The sequence below is a fragment of the Oryzias melastigma genome, linkage group LG5 (assembly GCF_002922805.2).
Source record: "Oryzias melastigma strain HK-1 linkage group LG5, ASM292280v2, whole genome shotgun sequence".
NCBI classification, from domain to species: Eukaryota; Metazoa; Chordata; class Actinopteri; order Beloniformes; family Adrianichthyidae; genus Oryzias; species Oryzias melastigma.
The window spans coordinates 11,557,742-11,582,091 of record NC_050516.1 but is presented as its reverse complement, the minus strand read 5'-3'; the positions used below and the strand labels follow the sequence as shown (position 1 = coordinate 11,582,091).

Below are 24,350 nucleotides of genomic sequence, written 5' to 3'. Positions count from 1 at the left end.
CCACACGTGTCAAAGTCAAGGCCCGGGGGCCGGAATTAGGTCCCTAATTTTCCCTAATAATTATTGGGCCATCATTTTATTTTATTGTTATTAACGGGCCAATCTTATCTTGTGCTCATTTCTAACTTGTATAAGTTTGAAAGTTATTTAAGGTTTAAGTTGAGAACAAAATTCCTGCCTTTTTTATTCATAGTTATGTTAAAAAGTTCAGTTTTTAAAGTTAAAAAAAATGTTCAATAAATGTTTTTCCTGATCGGCCCGCAACCTAAGGTGTGTTTTGGAGTTTGGTCCCCTGTGTGATTGAGTTTGACACCCCAGCGTCAGACCCTTCTTCTAGGTGAGGAAAAACAAACAGGATTCTGGGAAAAAAGAAGAAGAAACTTCAGAGATGTCCACATGAAGGAGAGATCCTCTCCCAGGACAGACAGGCGATGTACCAGGACTGATAAAAAAAGAATTATCTTATCTAACTCTACAACTGCATGTTTGAATAGCAAATGAACTTTGTCCAGGTGGTGTTGAACAAGCCAGAGGTGAGGTCCACAGCCAAAAACAGGCACAGACGAGCCTCCTGGAATCTCTTCCGCTGGAGTGGGAAAGACAGACAACACGTGAATCACACTGCACCAAACAGAGGCATGGAGAACTAAATGAAAAATCAAAAATAGTGGAGAGGAGAAGTCGATGAAAATAGAAGACTCCAGTTCACCATATTTTCCCAGCTTCTAACTTCTGGAAGCCTGTTAGCAATTAATTATTATTGAAATTTAATTCCAACATGTCAATAGCAATTTGCATGCAATACAGCATTTATAGAGGATGTTAATGATAATAATTATAATAATAGAAACTCTACATTTTTAGCACATCAATATTAATATATTATAACATTGATCTAAGCCCAGCAGGGGGAAACAGGCCGACTTGAAAATATGTCATTTTACTGTGTACTTTGTAGCAGCTGGATGGCTCCGTCGGCTGTTTGTGGGACTGGCACACAGGAACTTTGGTCTCTCTGTGGCTTCAAAATGCAGGTTTATGTCAGGAAGGGCATCCGGTGTAAAACTCTCTGCCAAGCCACCTCTGTGAATCAATGAAAGCTTACTGGATAAGCCGAAAGGTGAACAAAAGCCACTTAAATTCTCAGAAAACGGCTGCTGCAGCTTCCATTTCTGCTTCTCTTTTTAATCAAATGCAAAGATTGTATTACCGAGCCACTGATCCAGATATATGGATGACACCTTGATGAACTGTTATAACAGCAGTACCAACAATTTGGGTATTTTTATTTTTAATGAAAACTTGGAAAAAAATAAAATAGTGGCTTTAACAACTCACATAGTGCATTGATTACATTTCTAAAGTGTCCATCCAGTTGTATTTATTATTTGATGAAAGTGTGTTTTTATAGCCAGTGCTTGACAGAAGATACAGAGTCAAGTTTGAGTGTTTAATCATTCCTCTGGAGTCACACTGCCAGTTTGATTTCCTCAGTTTAGCCTCGTCTTCTGCTCCACATCTGTCCAGCTGGGGGTGGTAGAGCGCCTGCCGGCTGGTGTCTGAGGAATTACACCTGCAGACACCAATGAGATGAAGCTTATGGCACGTAGCACTGATACATTAACTCATGCACATCAACTACTTCCTTACAAAAATCTCTCTTCACACATCTGTCTTTTTTAAAGAATTTAATCACAATTTCATACGTCAAAAAACAACTTTTTTGCAAATCTCATACCAGAAATGTTACTCCCCCGCATTCATTTTCATGTGATCTGATCCCATTATCTCTAAAACGGATTTCTTTGCAGGCAAAACGAGAAGGTTTTCACTACAAGCGTCTATATGGGCCAACATGTTCTTTTAATTTTGTTGACATGTGTCATAGAATCAGTTTCCATCAGCTCTTTCTTAGTCAGAAAGGAAAAATACTTTTTTGTGAAGAAAAAAGTGAGAACATGCATGTGGACCAAAAAAAGTGTGAGAAAGACGTGAACGATTTAAAAGAAGTTTGAGCTCAACAGAGATGAAATTACCTGGAACTGGCTGACTTTGAAGCTCATGTAACACACTTTCTGAGCATTCTCAGGTCAATTCCGTGCACAATGGGAGCTGGAGCCTATCTTAACAGTTATTCAAGTCATTTTATTGTGAAAAGTTTTTATTTTTAAGGATTCATCCATTTTCTTAACCCCCTATTTCACTTTTCATGAGGTTGCAGAGCCTGTCTTGTTGGGGAAAGGGTGGTATGCCCCGGACAAGTTACCAGTTTTGAGTCATGAGTAGGGCTTTGAGATCTGGAAATTATGCAGACACTGCGGCCCTCGAGGCCTGGAGTTGCCTTCCCAAGCATTTTTTTGGATGTGTAGAAAACCCACACCTCCACAAGGAGAACATGCACGATGAAAGGCGGCGGCTGGGATTGGAACCAGGGCCTTCTCGCTGTGCAGTGAGAGGGCTAACCACTGCCCTGTTCCAAAGGATATCAAATGAAACCAACAAATTAAAGCACAAAAGTGGAATAGATCAATTATCTCCAAGTTATTATGACAGTAGACAAAAATCTGCTTCTAACTTAGTTCAGCAACTCAGTCTGTCTGACTGAGAAAACCCCAAAAAACTACAGAATAATTACTAGGAGTGAAATGACTCATTTAAAATGATTGTATTCGATATTTGTGGTTGCCGATTTCATTCACTTTCGATTTTGGTTGATATTGAATGATCCGATTCACTGACCTACAATTGATCCAGGCCAAAAATTCCGCTTTAGAGAGAAATACCTGGGACTGGACGGTGCAGGTGAAGTTTTCCAGATTCATTTTTCTTGCAAGATAATCAAATGTACATTAACATGTGTACAAACAAACAAGTAAACAAAAATTAATATCAAATCCATTCAGATTTTAGATTAATAAAGTTCTTGTTTTTCCACATCAAATTAATACAAACATTCTTAACACATTTTACCACACTGTGTGGTCACGCATCTGCAAAATTCAAACTGTTTCCACACATTAGAATGTAATGATCATTTTTTGCTGTGTTTTTTGCTATGATGGTCATTTTTACGTTTATAGTAAAATAAACATACCTCTAGGGATTTTCAAAGATTGATTCATTTATTGATTTATCCACATTCTAAATGATTTTTTATGGTACAGGTCGATTCGATTCTGCCTCAAACAAATTGATATGGATCGTAGGAATAGAAATTGATCAGTTGGCTAATCGATTAATCGTCACACCCCAAATGATTAAAAAGAGACAAAAACAAAAACCTTTGAAGCCAGAGAGTTCAATTATTGCAAACAACAGGCTTCTAGAAATGCTTGTGATGTTTTTCCTACATTCAATATCTTCGTTGATCTCATGGAAAGTGAACCTTGTCACATAGAATGACTCTTTTCCATTGTCTTACCTAACACACTGTTCACCACAACAACAATCACACTCTTGTTTTTACAGATCTGAAAGTGAAAGAACGAATTAAAATTAAATAAGCTTTTGATGCATTTCCAAACAGTCTTTACATGATTAAAATGATGTTTTCAAATAACTTGTGTATTAAACAAAGATAGGATTCCTTTTGGAAGTGATGTGGAATTGACGTCCCGTTCCTGTGAGCGCCATGCTGCACTAATAAAAGGTATTTGTGGTGTTTCGAATGTGGGAGGTGAGAGCTCTAGGAGAGGAAGAGCAACTCAGGAAGTAATTCTCTTTGAATTGCTTTCGTCAGCTTGTCTAATGGACAACAGTGATGCACTCGCGGCTAAAAAAAAATCTTCAGAGAGAAAAATGCAGACGCTGCACTGCCAGCGGAAAATGTGGGGTTAACATTCAAATTCGTCAAGTTACCAGAAATTCTTCTGTGTGAGTATTTTGATCCACTGAGAAAAGATTTCTTCTTTATGGGATGATATTTAATATTAGCAAATATTAAATAGCATTGAGTTAATTTTACTGCTGAGTATCATGGAATAATTGATTGATTCAGTTTCCCATCTAAAAACAAGCTTGGTTGATAAAAAGAGATCAAATGACGTGTCATTTAAACAGAGCCTATCCCACCAATGGTAGGGTGTAACTGGAGTAACCCTGGACAGTTAGACGGTTCATTGTAGGGTCATAGAAACATAGACAACCTCATACACTCACATTCACACCGAAAGGACAATTTGAGAATCCGTTTTTTTTTTTTAACTTTTCCTGTCCAGGATCTGAGCAATCAGATATGAATAGGGGGGTTATGAATCTTCTGACACACAAGGTGCATATTTGTATAAACTCCTTTTGTGTTTAAGGCTAAACTTTATTTATATTCATTATGTTTGTATACTTTTTTGCTGGACTGGAAAGGACCTTCATAGGGCCCCCCAACACCAGAAACCAGGGGGGCACAGAGAATGCAAGCTCCAGCCAAGCCAGAAGAATACCCCCACCCCCTGCCTCCACACCACGCCAGGTGGGCCAGCACAGAGCCACCAGAAAGCAGAGGGGCCACCAAGAATACTAGCTCCAGTAGCCAGAAGAATAACCCCCCTGCTGCGCCAGGGGGCTCAGCTCAGGGCCCAATCTCCCAGAGACCCCCACTATCCCCAGACAAGCCACCCACCACCACCCGGGAGTTCTGAGCAACCTCCAACCCCAGGCACAAACTAGGACACCACAAGGGAAACCTGCCCCATGCTGAAGGCAACCATCCTCTCACCCTGCAAGAGGTCCAGGGGAGAGCAAGGGGGCCCTTCCCCATCCTCAAGAGGAGGACACCTAAAAGAAGTGGGGGTCACCGCAGGAATGCAGACACCCGCAGGGTCAGATGTGATCTCCAGCTAGTGGTCTTGCCAGAGAACTCAGGGATCTCTCTTCCTGGTTGGGAAAAGGGCCGCCGGGCCTATTAAGCCAGCACCCAAGGGACATCAATTTATTCACTTTATTATTTATATAACACCAGTGAAGATAAAAAAAATCCTAAAAAAAAAAGGTTCAGCGCGCCGTCTCGTGGGGTCCAGATGACCCCACTTTTAATGTTAAAATGCCAAGGATAGCACAGGGATTAGGCACAACCCTGAGACAAGAGAGGAGTAAACAAGACTAGCAATCCAGGGGCCTACAGCATGGAAGACCTTCTTCAGGAATCTAGGGGGAATGCAGTCGCCTAGGCAGTGGGAAGACCTCAGGTGCTGGACTATCTCCAAAATCTGACAGCTCAAAATACTCTAAAACAGCGGCTGGTGACATCAAAACAGAGAGGTCAGGGGTACTAGAAGAGGATAAAAACCTGACAGCATCGACTTTTTCAATTAAACAAAATTAAGAACTGTTCATATAGTAAAACAGAGGATAAATAACAAGGAATTTTAAAGAGACTTTATAGAGTTAAAAAGGATCTTGGGCTTTCTGATGATCTCAGACACAACATTGGACATGAAATGGCGTGTTGGAACTTTTAACAGCAGACTGATACTCAGTCAAGGAGTTTCTCTAATAAGACATAAAGCCTGTCTTTTTTTTTCCATTGTGAGTGTGATCATTGATTCAAGGCCCCAAGACCAGTTTAAAAAGAGCAAGAACATCTAAAATAGCCAAACTCCACTCAGAAAGGTCCCAGCTGTGAATCAAACCAGGACATTCTCACCATGAAGCCAGACTTCTAACCACTACACCACAGTGCTGCTCTACTTGGCCTCATGTTTTATAAATAGCACACAGCCATGTCCTTGTGAAAGATCTGGGTGTTGTGATAGGCCGGGGGTTAGACACTGAGGTTGGAGAAACCAGGAAAGGAAGATCAAAGAGGAGGTTTGCCCTGAGCTTACGCCGCTAGCGTTACGGCTCCAATGCGACTACCACAGTCTTCACGAAACTTTAAAAGTGCGGGAGGAAAACCCACTGCAGACGATTATGTTCGACGTCTGCGGTCTGGCCTCTACGGTGCTGCAAATCCGTTTTGTTGGGTTCAGATTTTCACCGAACTCTGCAGCTGAACCACGCGAATAATGGGGGGATCACTGCACTTCCTTTTCGAACGGCGGGTTATTGCGGGAATTTGGAGTTTTGTGATGTCGGCAGCAGAGTCTGTCGCTGCAGCCGTCAAATAACCTATATGAGCCATTTTCTGGAGCTACACCACTCCTGCATTGTGCCTGAGCTGTGACGCTAGCCGTGGGAACCCAGGTTGGGGTGGTTGGTGTTGGTGAGGAAGATGCAAAAGAGAAGATTAGACAAGTGGGAGGATTTTCTATAGAAACCTTTTTAATTGTGCAACCAAAAGACAAAAAACAGAACAAAAAATGCCATAAAAGGCAGTTTCTATATGGTATTAACCATTAAAAAAATCCAACATATATGACTGTGTGTGGGAATAAGTTTCCTCAAAACTGACTGGGCCATCCTCAACAACAACAACAAGAGTTATCTGCATAGAATAACTGGCAATGAGCCTTTGCGGTGCTGTGGAGTTTTACTCTACTCATTTTGGCAGAAATGTAGTAATTCAACCACAGTAGAGATTTTTGATTTCAAACCAACTTTTTCTAAGGTCACACCACAGCTTTTCAGCATGGACTTTGACTAGAGCTCTCTAAAATCTTTCTATTGATCTTCCGCAGTCATGGTGGATTTGTTTTAGATCATTCTTGTTGCTGTCGTTGTTTTTTTTTAAACCGGACGTTTTAATACAAATATTTTAAAAAGCAGAAGAAAAAAAATCATAACTTAAAAAGGGACACAAAAAGTGCAGGTTAAGCACTGCTTATTTAATGTTCTATAACACATAAAAAAAACATGTAATATCTTTAGTACCACCAGAATATGACTCAGTCAGATTTTAATCAAAATCCTAATCATTAAAACAAATTGTCTGACAACTAATACCTATTTTTTAACAACATTTTGCTTTTCAAGCATTCTTTTAAATATATATATATATATATATATATATATATATATTGATTCTGTTATAATTGTTCTACAAATTCACCTTCATTTTAATTTATTTTCTTTTTAAAATTGATTTTTTTTTCCTGTTTTATTGTTTTTGAGCTTAAAACAGACTGACTCAAATGAAGAAGAATATATCAGTTTTTGCGATGAATTAAGTATTTGCATAGTTTTATCGTAGATCACACAATCTTTTAACTCTATGCATTTGTGGATTGATTAGAATTTGCTCAGCTTTAGCTCCCACAACTGAGTGATTAATTGATTTCAAGCATTGATTTCAATACAAAGGAAAACATGTAGAAAAAAATGCATTCATAGATCAAATCTATTTAAGATATTCATTAATAATTGATGAAGAAAATGTCTTCTTGATGTATTTTTGATATACATTTATTCATCTTCTTGTCCGCTTTGTCCCTTTCAGGGTCGCGGGGGGTGCCGGAGCCTAACCCGGCTACTGATGGGCGAAGGCGGGGTTTACCCTGGACAGGTCGCCAGTCTTTTGCCATTTTTTTTTATATTAGTATTCCTTTTAATCATAGAAAGATGTATTTTCATGTATGTATGCAGTACTCACATGCCTCTTTGAAACCATTAAATATGATTTTCAAATACAGTCTCTCTTGTAAAACGTTCTCCAGTTGAGTGTTAGTTCTCATGTGTTACCGTCTCCTGTGCAATGACTCAAGACTTTTGATAACAAGTGTTGCTTTCACTTCACTAACAGTCACAGGCTACTACAGGCACAGGCTTTATAAAGAGTGGAAAAAAAAAACTTAGAAAGTTTTGTAGTTCAACAAGATTGTTTTTGGCAAAATTAAAAAAGAAAACTCTGTCCATTTGACCATGTTTCAATGTTTTTCTCATAGAGGAATCCTGAATTTTGACTTAAACTCGCTCATGTTATTATCAGGGCTTGTTTACATCTCATGAATCATTTGAAATGGCAGCTCCACAGAATCCATGTTTGCTGTGTGACAAATGCTGACGAAGAGACATGCAAATAGTAGCAAATGCACTTCTATATCAACAAACAGTCAATGTCAGGGTATTATAACCATCAAAATAATGTGATCAAATGTCATTGGATTATTTTAGCAAATTTCAAATACAAAACAGAAAATCTCGCAGCAACTTCCTAAATTCCCAAACCTACTTAATCCTTTTTTGGGGTCACAGTGTGACTGGAGCCTATCCTAGCCACTGTTGAGCATTTCCTAAATTCCCCCTTCAAGTTTACATCTCATATGAAAGCAAACAGACATAATGTCATATTTACCGGCACTTCCAGTATTCCTTACATCTGGGGAGACACGCCGTCCTACCTTAATGTTTTCTAGCAAAAAAATCTTCACGGTAAGAAACACGGTAAAAAAAGTCCAGCGGGATCTCCATTGACGGCTCTGTGTCATCCAACTACTGTTAACATCCTCTTTGCTGACCTCAGCAAAAAATAAAGTGAGTAAATGTCTGGGTGGGATGTGACGCAGCCAAAGATCCTGTTGGATCCGAATCTCTCCTTATTTTGATTGGTTGAAAAACCTGTCAGTCTTTCTAATGAAACCATGAATTTACTAAATAATATATAAAGTAAGCAGAAAGCTTGTTTTACTCTTTAAAACTTGCCAAATTAATATTGTTTTAACACATTTAACACTGCCTCTTTTTACTCTCAATGGGAATAACTTGGTTGAATAAAGGTTAAAAATTATTTTTTTTTAAATATCAGTGAAATACTACATTTTAGTGTGGTATAAAAAAATCTAATAAGTATTTTTAACTTGTATCTTTATTTATTTATATTTATTTTATTTTTATTTTATTTTCCTTTTTTTATTTTTTTTTATTTATAAAATAAAACGTTCATACAAATGATCCGGTTTAGTTTTCTACTAGCTACTTTTGCAGTTTTTAATTTTTAATTTTTTTTTTTTTTTTTACCAGAATCACGTTGCTTTTTGTGATGAACATAGATGGACTTTTTTTTCTATATCTGAGGGACATTTTATCTTCTTTCAAACATTTTACAATATTTATTCTATACCATAACTCACTTCTTTACTAATATATTCATCAAACTTTAGCAGTTGTGAAGATAAGCTCAGTTAAATTTGTGTTCAGTGTTTTCAAGGCCTTGCTATGACCGGTTCATCAGACACAGCGTGTTAATGAATGTTTTGTGCTACGTTGCAATACAGAGAATGTAGCAAACAAAAATACTCAGAAGTGAATCCTCTGAATACCCCATATTTCAGCTCAGCACTCAGACTGTGTGACTCAGTTGACAGTCACTGCGTTTTGCAGAAGTTCAAAACTGATCACCATCTGTGATGAGATGAAGTAAAACACAAGAAAATCACAAACTTATCATCAGATTTTTGACAAACATCGGCAGCTGATTGTTGAATAAATACATTACTAATAGTTGAGTCATGGACCAACATTTGTTTGTGAGAGAAGCCCTAAAATAGAAATTGAAAATGAGGTAGAAATGTAGGGCTTGGACAGCAACGAGATCTCACCACTTGAAAAAAAACATAAAAAGTAGATGAGAAACATTTTGGCTCCTGTATGTGACCATTGATTATATTTGATCAACTTGATGGATACCTTTTACTCAAACATAGAAAAGGATCTAAATCAGAAAATAAATCACACTTTATGTGTGGATGATTTTACAAATATGTGCTGTAAAATTCAGTATTACTACTAACAGAATTTTGGAGCAGTAAGTGAAGAATTAAAGATAAAACACATTTAAACCTGGAACTGGAAATTCCTCCAATCAAGGCCAAAAGGGACACATCCCAGTTAATTATTATTCCCTTAAAGATTTTATGAAGGTGGCCTCTTTACCCAAGAGGTCAAAGTGATACTAAAAGTCAAGGAATTTCCAGGTCAGTCTCATGACCTCAAGTCATGGGCAAGGTGTTCCTGTTATTGCAAAAAAACAGATTTGTGAAACAAGGATTGATTATGCAGAGAATTGCAGTCATCAGCTCTGAGCAAATTCTAAAATAAACATCTATTTCTCTGAAATGCAGCGAGCTGCTGTGCTATCAGTTCTAATCTGAGGAGCTGATAACACAGTTTCTGCACTGCAATTTAAACTGCAGTTTAGTGACAGAAGCCTTGATGCTATTCTTTGTGATAAAAGTCAACTGAAGATTGCTTATATTATTATTCTGTTGTAATATTTGTGTCAATTGATATTTAAGTTAGCATTTATAGCAGCTATTTTTGGAATAAACAACATCAACATTATTGGTATTTGTTCAGTTTTACTTCCTACATAATTGGCTTTTGTGTGCATTTCTGCTTGTGTAACCCATTGCACCAATAATCGGCTTAATCGACAGCCCGTACCCCTAATGGAGTGGCATCAACTGACGTGAAAGATTTGGGTTAACAAGAATACTTCCTGCTTCCTGCCCAGCTGTTACTGCTCTGTTGTGGTTGCATTTGGAACGGCGTTCTCAGTGGACAGCTCCAGTTCTTCACAGGAAATCTATACTGTGTTTTTGAATTTTAACTAAACTTTGGCCAACCATCTCTTCGGTCAAGTTTTGTTTTTCTAATTCCATATTCTTGTTTAAAAAACTGTCATTTTATGATGGTGAGCTTCAGCGCCTTGAACCCCAAAACCATAGAATTTAATGAATTAACCATAACAAAACCCTTGATAAAAGTCCCTGTACGACGAACTGGACTTGACAATTTAGATCCCCATTTTTCCATTTCCTGTCTATTTTTTTTTTTTATTTGTGTCAATGCAAATAAAAGTTTTCTTATTTTATCCACTCCCTGTATTTTTCATTCACTCTGTGTGCATGTTTCTGTGTAAATGTTTGTAGTTTTTTAGATCAAATTTGAATATATGACCCAATTTGGTATCAGCACCTCAAAGTCTGCTTTGAATTCAAGTGTAACAAACACTAAAGCAGACAAAAAGTACTCCACTGTTTGCATGGTTATAGTAAACTGCACTGCACTTAGGTGTGAACAATCCCTCCATAAAAACCTAATCGTTGAGTTTGCACGCAAAGATTTGTTCTCCATCAGAACCGCAAAGCAGAGAATGAGTCCTGGCAATTGCAGATTTAACTTCTTCTTGTAGTTCCTGGCCTTTCAGCACTCAGTGTCAGCAGACAAATCTTTTAGAACCCACTCTCATCTGCCACTGATCTGGTGAAGATTCTCAGTGAAGGATGTCAGATCAGACACATAACCAGCTGTGCATCTGCAGCCTTTGAGACCATCCAAGATGTTACCCTAACCCCAATCTCCTCCAAACTCCCGGAGCATGACCATCTTACTGGCATGAAGCCCAATGAGGCAAATTTTCTTTGTGATTTTGGGCTATATAAATAAAATAGAGCTGATCTGCACATCTCCAGAGGCTACAACTTGCACTCAACTCTGTGGTGAAAAGGGGGAGTATTTATCCAACTGATGTCGACAAAGATCTGCTGAAACTGTGTTGTGGCTGTTGAAAGAACACCTTAATAGCAAAGCTGCAAATATAACAACACAGAAACAACCCACTGCTCCAACTCCAGACAGAGGAAGATTGACAGTTTGCAAAAGAGTCACTTGTAAAGCAACACATGGGCACAAAAAATAAATAAATAAACAAAATCAACCATTCAGACCTAATAGAAATAAAACAGCATCTCAAATGACTCCAGCAACAGATTTTCAAACTTGTGACCAGAAAACCTTCAGTTTATACTCAACCTCCAGCATCAACACAAGCCCAATCAGCAAAGACGACCACCAAGCCTTAGCCATGGTGCTGTTTCAACTGAGGAGAGGGTGACAAGCACAGAATGTCAAGAACTAGAATCAGCTCCAGCAGGGCGACACTCCGGAACTGTTTTCTCCAAGCATCTCAAAGACATTTCCCTCGTTGTCTCATGTTCCAAGCCATGACTCTCTCTGATATCAGATTTGCAGTGAGAACAATGCGATCAAATCGGCCTTTGCTTTGTTGCATGAGCTTTGCTGCATTTTCGGAGGCTAATGTTCTATTTTCTTCAAGGTGAGACTTTTAGCTGCTGAATGTGTTCGCTGTAAGATGGTGATTGGGTCTCTTTTAGGGGTACTCCAAAAGCTAAATCCACCAGTAGCCAGACTTGAATTCAAATAGTAAAAGACCCAACTGCATCCTTTTTCAAGCAGTTGTAATCATGGGCAAGAGGTTTAACATGGTCTTTTTTTTCTCTTCTAAGAGTGTTCCAAGCATGTTCCAACAAATGCCGTAAAAACCCGCCACTGGGTTTTCTCTCGAGTGACACAGGGTTGTCCTTATTTCATGTATTCCTACTAGTCCACAAAGTTCATGGATTGCTTTTGATTCTAAGTCAGTATGTTGGTCACTGTCCAGTTTGTGCTTTTCTCCACTTTTCTGGACGGATGGACAATCCTTGTCCAATCCTTTTTGTGCTTTCTTTCACCTTTTCTCTGAGGCCGGGGGAACTGTTCCTTGCACAAGCGAGGGTGAATGGTCATAAGATTCGGAGGAAGAGCTGAGCAGACTCGGGGCCCCGGGCTCTGAGCCCTGGGACGCATCGACCTAAACCATAAAGAGGCTCTGGGGAGGTTCAGACTCCTCCATCAAGACCTCTTGGAACGGTCCGGGCACTTCGGAGTAGAGGTCCTGAGATGGGTCGAAACCGACCAGGTCTGGAGGTGTCCCCGAAGAAGAAAGCATAGCTTGATTGATTGGTGATGGTGGAGGAGTCGGAGGAATCCAAATGGTTGGAAGACGTCTCTGAGTGAGAGGCATGCCCGTCTTTTAGGCTTGTTGGTTGGTCTGCGGATGGTGAAGGCTTAAATCTCCCCCAGTATCCGCCTCTCTTTTAAAGTCCAAGTGGGTCAGGCTTACTTAAAGGGGTGTGTGAAGGGGAGGTCCATAGGCGGGGGTTGAAGGAGGCGTTGCTTAAAGGAAGGGGAGGGATTTGACTGGGGGGCGGTGCTTGAAGGAGAGTTTGGTTAAAATTCAAAAACTTTTTTCACAGTCCTCTTGTCTCTCCAGTCGCGGCAGCTATGGTAGAGCATCTTTTCCCGCCAAAAAAAAAAAAAAACGGCACCTCCATCACTGGTCGGTACATTCTGCAGCTGGAGTTGAAAGTTTCCAACACAAAAATGGCCTCACCCTCAACGTCTTTGGACCATTGCACGCCGACTCTAAAAAAACAACGTAGTTCCAGACATTGGGGATTCCTTAGGCTCTGTGGAGCCCTGATTCTTCAGCAATTTTTGTCTGCTTTGCAGCTGGAGATGTGTTTTCCTTTTCTTCTTCTTCATCAGCGTCTAAGTCCTCCTTCCAGTACCGTCAGTCTGAGCACGGACTGGTCGTTGGAGGTTAACGGCGCCCCCATCAACAAACATCCAGACGGATTCACACCGTCTCTCTGGTACATCCATTGCTCCCCCTGCTCGTACATGAAGACGAAACCGAAATATCCAGATTGTCCGGCCCCATCAAAAAAAAAAAAAAACACTCCTTTTGAAGTTCTCCTTTGCGCGGGGCCTGAAAACGGCAGAGATACATTATCTGTTTCTTGGGAGTCTTGGCCGGTTCTTTTTCCTGTTCAACAACCTTGATGATGGAAACAGGCGTTCTCCAAATGACGGGTGACCCCCTCCCGGGATTCAAAAACAACATAATTTGTTGGAGATGCATCCATGGTAAGTTTTTCGTTTTTCAGCTTTTTCAATAAGAAAAATAGTCGCTCTTTACACTAGCTCTATCAGTTTTACTGGCTCTTCTGGTTCTGAAGGCTCTGTCTCTGCCTTTAAATTTTATATTAAAATTAAATTAAATTGTTACATCATTACAATGGAATGTGTAGGTCAAAAGTCACCTGTCAAAATGAGTTTGATGGATAGTATATTCCTTAGCTCTCTCTTCTGTTCCATACTGTTTTTGTTCTGGAACTGTCTTTAAAGTGAAAGAACCAAACAACAGCAAATAGTCATTTTCTTACTTGCTCAGGATTTAATGTTATGCAGGATTCATAAACTGAAGCTGAATTGAAGCTCATTTTTGTTTTTGCTGATTCAGCACTCGCACGTTTAAGAATAACCTTGCGGCAATATGAGCTGAGCTTACTGCCCGAGCTGCTGGTAACCCTTTCAGGCCCAAACTCTTTTTGGCAGTGGTCCTAAAACGCTTTAAAGAACACCATGAAGGTTTGTCTGAATTACAAATCAGGTGTTGCAAATTTGCAACCCTTGCCTGAGGAAGGCTGACACCATCGTTCATGGTTTTACAAGTGCATCTTTCCAAACATTTGCACTGGAGAGCATAAAACAAAAAAAGTCCCATAAAGAGGACCATGTCAAACAGCAGCAATGATACCAATCATACTGATCAAGTCTACCATATGGTATTGTTGCCAGAAGTTTTCCTTTTCATGTGATCAATGGTTACTGAATACAGCTGGGCTGTTTAGTTTCCAGCCTCATTCACGTATTGTTGCTTGCTCAGCTCCGGCACAATGATAAAGTTTCTGAGGAAGTTCGTAGGCATTTGAGGTCACATTTGCATCCGGATTTTTGACATTCTTTCTGTTTCCGTGACGGCCACAATAACTGACTAAACCACAGATGAAATAATCTATTGATTCAAATACATTAGTAAGGATGGGATCACAGAGTGACCAGGGCGGCGAAGCAAAATGACACCTTCATGACTAATGGATTCACTGGATGTCTTCAATAATTGCTCATCAACATGTGAGTGTCAAAGAGTGATGGGGAAGAGTGGCCTTGCAGTTTCCTCTTCTTTTTAAAATTTTACGAGGGACATCTGCAAGGAACCAACGCCCACACGCACAGGTTTCTGCCATTTTTCATGCTCGCAATGAAAAGTCGCTGCAGGTAAACAATAACAGAAACACACCAGACCAAGCACTGCACTCTACAAAGAAACAAGCATGCAGGCCAACCTACGAAGTTTGTGAAAGTGAAAGAAAATTGTGGTGAATCTGTTAGTTAAGACGGATCTGTTTCCTCTAAAAGTCTTTTGCAGGTACACTATGCAGACTAAAATGTGACGCACATATAAAGGAAGCAAAGGGCACAAATACAGTACAACGTGCAGCTCATGAGAACTGCTGATCTCAAGGATCTGCAGCGAACACTCCACTGGTGCGAGCTCCCAGCTGTTAAAAAAAAAAAAAAACAGTCACTTGTTTCTGCTTCAATGTGATACGGTGTTCCACTCTGAGTCATATTCCAACAGTGTGGGGATGAATCAACCAATTTTGATATTTGCAGTCTGGTTTCAAGTAATGAGATGAAAAAGTGCTGACAGCCAGTTCTGAGCACCGGTGTGGCTGACTCTATCAGAAACTAGTTTTTGGGGGTTAGGGGTTGAACACCGTGACAGCGGCGAAGCACAAACCAGCAGCACCTGATCGAGTCTTTTAGGCAGAAACAAAAGTGATGCGCTTCACTTGAAGGCAGGTGGATTGAGCTTGTGTCAAGGGGTAGAGTTGTGATTTTCAGTGAAACTAACCAAAGAATCGCTTCACCCATTTCCCTCTTTCATGCTAAAACGCTATCCAGCCTTTCATCAGATCAGTTGCTGTTTTGTTTAAAAAAATGGGAATAATAGTTTTGTGTGACAAAACCCAAAAGCTGAGATGATTAAGATTAAACTTCATTGTTGTTTCATCCACCAGATGTGTTATTCAAATTTTGTCATCTGTGAATAATTGTGTTCTAGCGGCAGTCAGCAAGTTCAGTTATTCTAAGAATTTAACTTGCGACACATCCGAAGACTCGAGCGCTCCACTTGACACTTCTCTGTCTCGTGTCACCGTGGGGGTACAGGATGTGGCGTGGCGGGGGGTCCTTTAATGTAGTCATTTATTTTGATGTGTAGATTGAAAATTAAAAAAAAACCTTCAGAACAATCAAAGGCTGTTGATGAAAGTAACCACAGAAACAGCAAAAAGAGGATTTTACTTAAGATGATGTCTGACATTTTCCACACAAACATAACAACTGTAATGTGGCCTCATTATCTTCAATTGTAACAGCAAATTATATATATATATATATATATATATATATATATATATATATATATATATATATATATATATATATGTATATACTGTATATATATATATATAGTATATACATATATGTATATATATATTATATGTATACATATATGGATATATTATATATATATATACATATATGTATATATATATATAATATATATATATATATATGATTTTTTTCTCCCTTTTATTATGATACAATTTAATTATTAGTAATAATAAAATACATTTTCTTGTTGAAAATTTTTTTAATAGGAATGCTACAATCTCTAGCAATAACTGAACTAAAACAAGAATATTTTCAAACTAATTATTCTAAACTTATTCATTTTCATAAGTACGTAATAACCAGAAATTACTGTCTCTTCAACAATTCTCAAATTACCAGAGTTACCCAACAGGGTAAAAAAAAAACTAAAAAAAAACACTAATTATGATTTTCACGGGCAAAAATGTGACACATTCAATCGGCCCAAATTAGAAAAACACTGATGGGAAAACACCCCTATTAATACCACTCGTGTGTACCAAACCGCATCTTTGTGGGGTTTACCCTTTACAAATTTATGTTTTTACGTTGTAATGCATTTGTGCAAACCTCAAAGTTTTGTTCTGTGCATCAGAAAGCAGGCAAACAGTTACGTATGCATGACAAGCAGAGAATCCCCTGCGTCATCCACCCTGTTTAACGTTCATAGACTTCTGTTCTTCTTAAGACTTCATACAGATTGTATTCTTTGATCATTAAATACATTTGTAAAAATAAGTGTTTCAGTTTAAAATGTTCCAAAATTTGAAATTAAATTAATATTAGATAAATATTAATAAAATCTTTGGAAATCAATGTATATTGGAAATTCTGATTAAAAAAATCATTTTTTTAGAATTTAACTTCCATCTTGGTTTGTGAAGCAAAATTTTCCTACTAAAATCCATGTGATGCTTGTCTGCTTCATTAGAAATGGAGTGTGTGTGTGTGGGGGGGGGGGTGACCAATACATGGGACTAAAAAAAAATCCCCTAACATGTATAAGGCATGTTTAACCATTTCCCTTTCTGGAACGCTCCTCCTATTTGCTTTTTGACAGAGTATAAATCAGGAGAAGAAATGGGTCCAACATTATCTGTCATTCTGACACTTCCAGCTGAATTCTAGGAGGATTCTTCTGTCAGAGGCTCGTCCGCGTCCACTGATCCTCCAGCTCTTCTCCTCCTCATCATCATCATCTTCAGCATGGCTCCGTGGTCTCACCTCCTGTGCGTTCTGGTTCTGCTCTCCGTCTTGGCCGAGACCTTGTCCACTCCCATCTGCAACAACCAGTGCTGCCGCTTCGTGGAGGGCTTCCCTGCCAGGCTCAGGGAGCTGCGCGTCAGCTTCTTACACATCAGAGACTTCTATGTGAGTGCGCGCATTTGCTCTGCAAGTCTTCTGCACGGCGGAGGGTGCATCATAGAGGAGACCCCCCGCTCGGTGCGGTCTGCAGAGGATGTTGCAGCTGCAAACGCACGCACTAACGCTGTTTCCTTTCCTTTCTTTCTCTTCTTTTGCAGACAGCCAACGATGATTTGGACTCTGCGCTGCTGGACCAGACAGTCGAGGACTCCATTAAGGTACCGAACTCACCCGACCCAAAACGAAAGCGCGCAAGACTCTTAATAACCACAAACTCACTCCTCCTCCTCTGTTTTTTCTCCTCTTAGAGCGATTTCGCTTGCCAAACCATCGACAGCATCCTGGGCTTTTACCTGAGCACCATCCTGCCCAAAGCGGCGGCCAGTGCGACCGACGACACGGCCAACCTGAAGCCGCATGTGGAGTCCATACAGGAGATCTTCGACCAGCTCAAGAGTGATGTCACCCAATGTGTAAGTATGAGATCCACGTGTTCCACCTACATGAGAAGAAGCGCGTAATTACGCAGCAAATGCGCGCTGAAGACCTACTCACCTCTGCTTTGGAGAAACTGCATAAGCTGTAAATCTAGAATATTATATAATTAAAAATCTGACAATATCACTGCATTTGGCCAAAAAATGTTCACAGATGGATGGACATGCAGTCTCATTCTAAGTGAAATGAATCATTTTTACACATAATGGCTTCCTGTGGGTGAGGATGACTCACATCCCAGGAGGCACCAGTTTGTAAAAACGTGTCATCCAGTTTTGACCAAAAGAAGGAAATTGGAGTTTCTGCAGTTCAATGTTTAATGTGTATCCAGGCTAAATGGATCAAACAAATAAATGTATATTTGTCATTTTTTCAGAGACACTACTTCTCCTGCAAGAAACATTTTGACATAAGTAATTTAACATCTACTTATAATAAGGTGAGTGTGGAAAAATGAGACATAAAACCAACATGCTGTGTGTTTGTTTTGCTGCAACAGATCATTTAAAGTTGAACTTTGTGTTTGCAGATGGCAAATAAAGGTCTGTTCAAGGCCATGGGAGAGCTGGATTTGTTCTTCAACTACATCGAGTCGTACCTGGCGTCCCAGCGGCGTGCGTGATGACGTGCTGACTCTAACCTGGATCCTGAGTGTCTGATTGTTTGGTGTCTGTGTGTTCTATTATGCTGCTGAACTGCTATCTTTGCTTCAAAGACTCGAGTTTACACCTTTGTCCCAAGGACAAATTTCCATGTAAAGACCACATTGTGTCGAACAAATCTAAATCTTTATGATGAAGATTCTCCGTTGAGTTCTTAAGTTATTCAGAAGTGAAGAAGCCACTGGGATGAACAGAAAAAGTCTTTCAGTTTGAAGTCCAGTTGCACTGAAAAACAAAAATCTGTTTTATATATTTATATTTTTTGAATTGTGTAACTTAAAGAATTTTTATATTTATTATGATGTATTTTCTGCTTTTAAAAATAAAGACGTTGTCAAGAAAATGGACTTGCTTTTGTTTTATGTAACTAAAGATGCTGAGGCATCTTGGAAATCACATCCTGCAGCACTTGTGATGTGTGTGTGTGGGGAATATGGTGTAAACTCATCAGGCTGATGCACTAACCTCAAACGTGACCCATATACATCAATTACCAGCAGGAGCCCCGCTGTGTGCCTTAACTTACCGTAACTGTAACTAGCCAGCCTCACCCTCCTGCCATATGCACATTTGCACAAATACGAATGCATGCAAAGGCAGTCTCGCTTAGTCACACAGAGACAGAAGTATCACACGGGCTGAGGAACGCCAGCTCTGAAATTTGAGGACACGTTCTTCAGATCGACAGAATTACAAATGTGACCGCATGTTTGAAGCAGATTATTTCACAGTTTAACACTATGCATTAACTTTAAATGAACACCCTAAAGGAAGCAGAACACATTGTTGCATGGTGTATGTATGCTTACGTGCATCATGACAGTTCCTGACATGACTAAGGGCTTTTGTACTGAAACTACTCTAAGATACCCATTTAAGTCAGTTGCTTTGACAGATGACTGAGAGTTTCGTTCCAGGAATGACAGAACTCATGACAAGATATCATTCATAACATCTGACCCACACAGCGTGACTCCAGCTTTGACCGGCGGATGAAGAAGTCGGTGGCTCCTTCTGACTAGACCTCGATAGGATACCACCCTGAACTCCCAAGTGTAAAGCAGCTGCCGTTCTAATTAAAGACGATCGTATCTGTTGTGGAATGAGTGTGTTATGAAATGAGACGATTTCAAAGCAGGCTGAGAAAATCGAGGAGTGGTGGTTTGCTGCTGCTGCTGCTGCACGATGCACAGACTACTTTTGTGATCGTTGAGGATACAATCCACTCATAACAGTAAAGTGACTCGCTATCTAGTTGGGGCATCTACGTATGAAAGAGGGTATCTCCAAAGGCAACAGCAGTAGGTCAGTTCATTGAGATTTTTCACCGAACCATTTACTCATGACTCTTGTTTAGTCAGGTTGATGTTTAGAACACGCTGTGTTCTTTATTTTTACGATTCCTATTTTTACATTTGATTATCAGGTTTTCTGCTTTATGGCCACAGAAACTCAAAATAAAAATCAAGGGCTCAGGCATGCAGACTGGTTTGGACAATTCCATGCTCTCTTGGGAACAGTTTGGAGCGGGCCCTTCCTCTTCCAACATGACTGTGACCAGTGGCCAAAGCAAGGTCCATAAAGACATGGAGGACATCTGGTCTGCACAGAGTCCTGACCTGGACCTCATAGAACACATTTAGGATGAATGAGAGCGTAGACTAAGAGCCAGACCTTCTCCACCAACATCAGTGTGAGATCTGACCAATGCACTTTTGGAAGAATGCTAAAAAATTCCGATAAACACTCCTCAACCTTGTGGTTGAAACTTAAGCTCATATGTGTGTCGAAGCAGATGAGCTAACACTTTTGGTAATATTGTTTATATTAAGAAAATTCAGCTAAGATTGCATTCCTGAGTATTTCTTCATTCAAATTTTTGTGAATGAAGAAAACGCAGTTTGAAAAAAACCTATTTGTGGTGTAGAAGACATACTTGTGGGCCACAAGCTCTTTGCTCGCAGCAACAGGGAGGGGTATGGAGTGGTGGGGTTGCTTCATGTCAACTACCCCGCCCACAACTTTGAGCCAAATCTCTCCTCATCTACTGCTGCTCTGCAGAAACCAGGTTTTTCATTTTGGCCTAAAACGTCATAATCACAATGAAAAGACCCCTGGGAACGCTTTTACACTAGATCAAAAGATGATCAGAGTGGGTCTTTATGTCCAACTGAAGTCATAAAAAATTATGAGTAAATTAAAAACTTTTTTTAAGTAGACTGCAAATATTAATAATTGTCAGACACAATTGGAAAGTTTATTTCTTAGTCAAGCTTAACAGGTGTAAAAACCCACTTTGCGTCACATTTTTGTTGCATTTGAAGGAACTGGCAGATACCTTTTTCTTATTGGGGTAATTTTCCACTGGTCACCAAACAAATTACTGCAATGTTGTGCAATAAGGTGACCTTTAAAATAGTGGTTTTAGAAGGATTTTCATACCAACTTTTTGTTTTGTTTAATTTCATCCTGAATAAAAACGAAGTTTTTCACATTTCAAGTCCATTTTAATTCTTGTTTTAAAAGCATTTTTTACTTTAAGTACCTGGAATTCAATCTGCGCTTTTGCTAAGGTTATTTTTCTTGGAAGCCAGTGGAAGATCATTTCCAACTTAAAAAAAGGCTTTAAAAATAATCAGTTAAAAAAAAAGAAAAGAAAATTGTAACCACAACATCCACATGAGAGCGATTCTAACTGTAAGAGCAGTTGAATTTCCAGCACAGGTGAAAGATAAGTGCTGCGCTGCTGAACAGCAAAGATAACGGCAGGTTTCCATTTGTTCACAACTGAAAACTAGGTGAGGCTGCGAGCTGCTGAGGTAACATGTTATGTCAGTTTATGTCGACTGCCTGTCTGGGTCATTCGAGTGTGAGAGGATGTGTTTTTGTGTGTGAGAAAAGGGATGTCATGCCACTTCAAAGAACTTGAGCTGTGTCACCGCCTCAGCTGAGAAGTCTCCATCCTCCACATTTCCCTTACCTTTAAAAGAAAGTAAACAACAGCGATAAGTCCAGGCCTGATGTTCCTTTCAAAACTACAGCCTGTTTATTTTAAATCCATTAGTCCTTTCATAAGCTAGTCCTTTCATTAGGTGTTTCAGAAACATCCCAAGTTAGCGTAACGCTTTAGATCAGGTATGAAATCCCACGTCCCGGGACAATATGATGAAGGGCCCTCCACCTTTTTGAGTAATGCAAACTATGGGAGTCCTGCGGTCATTAAAACCGTATTCTGGGGGTGGAACCCCCATGAGCCCACAATCGGGACTCCCCTGAGACGTGGTCCCGCTCTCTTACCTGGCAGCCATGTCTGCCAGAAATGACTATGGGTTTCGTCACACTCAGAGCTGGAAGCCCAAAGCCTACATTCGCCACACACCTGAAGAGAAACAAGCCTCCTCGCTGGCGGGAAACTTGAGCTGAACACCCCAGTGTGTGCAGATGCTTTGACTCAACTCCACGGCGCCGTGAGGCGACGCAAATGTGTGTCTTCCAGGAGTCAGTCACGGTAGCGAGGATGAGGCAGGTTTGTCACCAGTTGAGTCTGTGCGGCCCAAGTCTACGCCACAAATCCCATGTTGACAATAGTTTGAGTCATAACCGGAGACGTGGTTGAGTTAAAGAAGTTATCTAAAATCAGGGGCACAGGTCAGATTTGTAGAAAAAAAGAAGTGGTTTAGCTGCTGAGAAGTCGATCCAAGCAATCAAAGAAATCAAAATGGTGCCATGACTTTACCTCTACGAGAATTTCCTACTACTACTATTATTATTAATAATAATGGATTGTATTTTAAAGTGCGTTTCATGGCCTCTAAGGGCACTGTACAAAAGACAAGTTGAAAGCATAAGCAGAGTAAGAAATAAAGTGGTGGTGGAAATAACTAGCAGTATAATAGTTTGAACAGATGGGTTTAAGTTTTGTTTTCGAGGTAAAACGGCGGGCTGTCTTCCTTATGACACGTGGAAGTGAGTTCCAGAGTTTGGGGGAAGAGAAGCTGGAAGTCTTGCACTCCATGGTGCTGAGACAGGAAAGGCGTAGAGAGGACACTGATCTTCCACTCCAACGAAAATCTTATTTTGGGTGTTTTTAGCCCATTTTTGTCTCATGATAGAGGACAAAGACGATTGACATTTTTGAGGTATGAGTATGCAGGATGTGGGCGTGGTCTGAGAGGGAGATGTCCAGGATGACGTCCCAACTCTTCACATGATAACAGATGAGTTTTGATGGAGAGTGTAAAGCTGTTGACTTTGGAGAAGACAGATTTGGTGTAGCCCAGGGGTTCCCAAACTATGGCCGGTGGACCAGATCCGGCCCACCTCCACATTTGGCCTGGCCCCTAAACAATATCAGAAACATGAGATTTTTTTTTTCTCCCAATCTGGCTTTGAGATTGAGACCCCAAAGTAACGTGTCCGTATCTTAAACCCCTCCCCCCTACACTCAAAATGAACAGAATAGAGTGTTCCCTTTCTACACCGCAGTTCACCTTTCCCGATCTCTAGAAAAACTCTAGAATGGATGCGGACAGTTAAAAGCTCAGTTAAGTAAACTGGAACATGACCTCGAAGAGCTTTGAAAACAAAATGAACAGGGAGCCAGTGAAGTATTTATTTCCTGACTTTTTCTGTGAATATCCCAGAAAGGATTATTAATATTTGGTTAAGTGTGGCTTTCTGGAAAACTATAAATGTTTACATTCGGACACATCCTGCAACTGATACTAACAGAAAACACTGTTAGCATCAATCGCAGACAGAACTGATATCATTAAACACTTTTTGTGTTAGCCTTACAAACTGACCCCAACCCTACATTAGTGAAGAAAGAAATTTCTATGGACTTCAAAAGAAAAAGTTTGGGGACCTCTGGTGTAGATAAGGAAAACCTGAGTCGTATTGCCGTTAAATTGGAGGATTTAAGTTCGGACAGGCAGAATGTGAGGGAAGTGGGTAGAGTGTGGGGTTGGGTTTGGTTAGCAGGTAGAGTTGGCTGTCGTCAGCGTAACAGTTGAACTGAATATTGAATGTACAAAATATGTCTCCAAGAGGAAAAAGATAGGTGATGAAGAGAAGTGGGGCGAGGACATAGCTCTGGGGCATACCAGAAGTGATGATGCATGACTGGCAGAGGAAGGAGACGTGAATGAACTGTGTGATCCCAGAGAGATGGGATTTGAACCCATCTAACGTAGCATGGATATGAATCAGAGTCCTTGTAGGAGGATGGAGTAGGAAACGATGTCAAAGCTGTACTGAAAAACAGGAGGATGAGAACAGACAATGAGCCAGAACCTGCAGCGAGGAGGAGGTTGTTAGTAATTTTGATTGGTGTGGTTTCAGTGCTGTGATGAGGACAGAAACTGGACTAAAATATCTCATGGAGGGAGTTGTGAGTTTAGTGAGAATGAAGTTGTTAGACACCTGCTTTTTCTAGGCTTTTGGAGATAAAATCCATCCATCCATCTTCTTCTGCTCATCCGGGACAAGGGTCACAGGGGCAGCAGTCTAAGCAACGATGCCCAGACTTCCCTCTCCATAGGAACTTCCTCCAAGTCCTCTGGGGGGGAGCTAATCTAAGAGCCCCTCTGAGAAGAGTCAGAATTCCAGTCACTACTGTACAAGACCCTTTCTGCTAACTCCCAACTATTAGCCCCGTTTGTACTGAGCGGTCCGGTCCAGTAGTTCTGGTGAGCGTTTCCACTGAATTAAGCCTCACTCCCAGTGAGCAGTTTTTTTTTTTTATTGTGCATGCATGATGTAGACAGT

The 24,350-nt window shown here is 40.1% G+C and overlaps 1 protein-coding gene and 1 long non-coding RNA gene across 2 annotated transcripts; one reads left to right on the top strand and one right to left on the bottom strand.

The window, feature by feature from the left end:
* Positions 1-362: 362 nt before the first annotated feature.
* On the bottom strand, positions 363-10,071 carry LOC118598752. The gene is made up of 3 exons (XR_004947857.1): positions 8,225-10,071; positions 952-1,573; positions 363-586 (listed from the first exon to the last, which is right to left on the bottom strand). It is a non-coding gene; the product is annotated as an uncharacterized LOC118598752 (long non-coding RNA).
* Positions 10,072-16,203: 6,132 nt separating this feature from the next.
* il10 (interleukin 10) lies at positions 16,204-18,909 on the top strand. The gene is made up of 5 exons (XM_024270457.2): positions 16,204-17,427; positions 17,580-17,639; positions 17,730-17,894; positions 18,296-18,358; positions 18,449-18,909. Exons 1-5 carry the CDS (start codon positions 17,263-17,265, stop codon positions 18,539-18,541), a joined length of 546 nt encoding a protein of 181 aa, XP_024126225.1. The 5' UTR covers positions 16,204-17,262; the 3' UTR covers positions 18,542-18,909.
* Positions 18,910-24,350: the final 5,441 nt, after the last annotated feature.

Bases quoted from the DNA above. Each gene is read 5' to 3' on its own strand.
- il10 (XM_024270457.2), top strand. From the start codon at position 17,263: ATGGCTCCGTGGTCTCACCTCCTGTGCGTTCTGGTTCTGCTCTCCGTC. The intron at 17,428-17,579 runs GTGAGTGCGCGC...CTTCTTTTGCAG, and splicing joins TACACATCAGAGACTTCTAT to ACAGCCAACGATGATTTGGA. The intron at 18,359-18,448 runs GTGAGTGTGGAA...TTGTGTTTGCAG, and splicing joins TAACATCTACTTATAATAAG to ATGGCAAATAAAGGTCTGTT.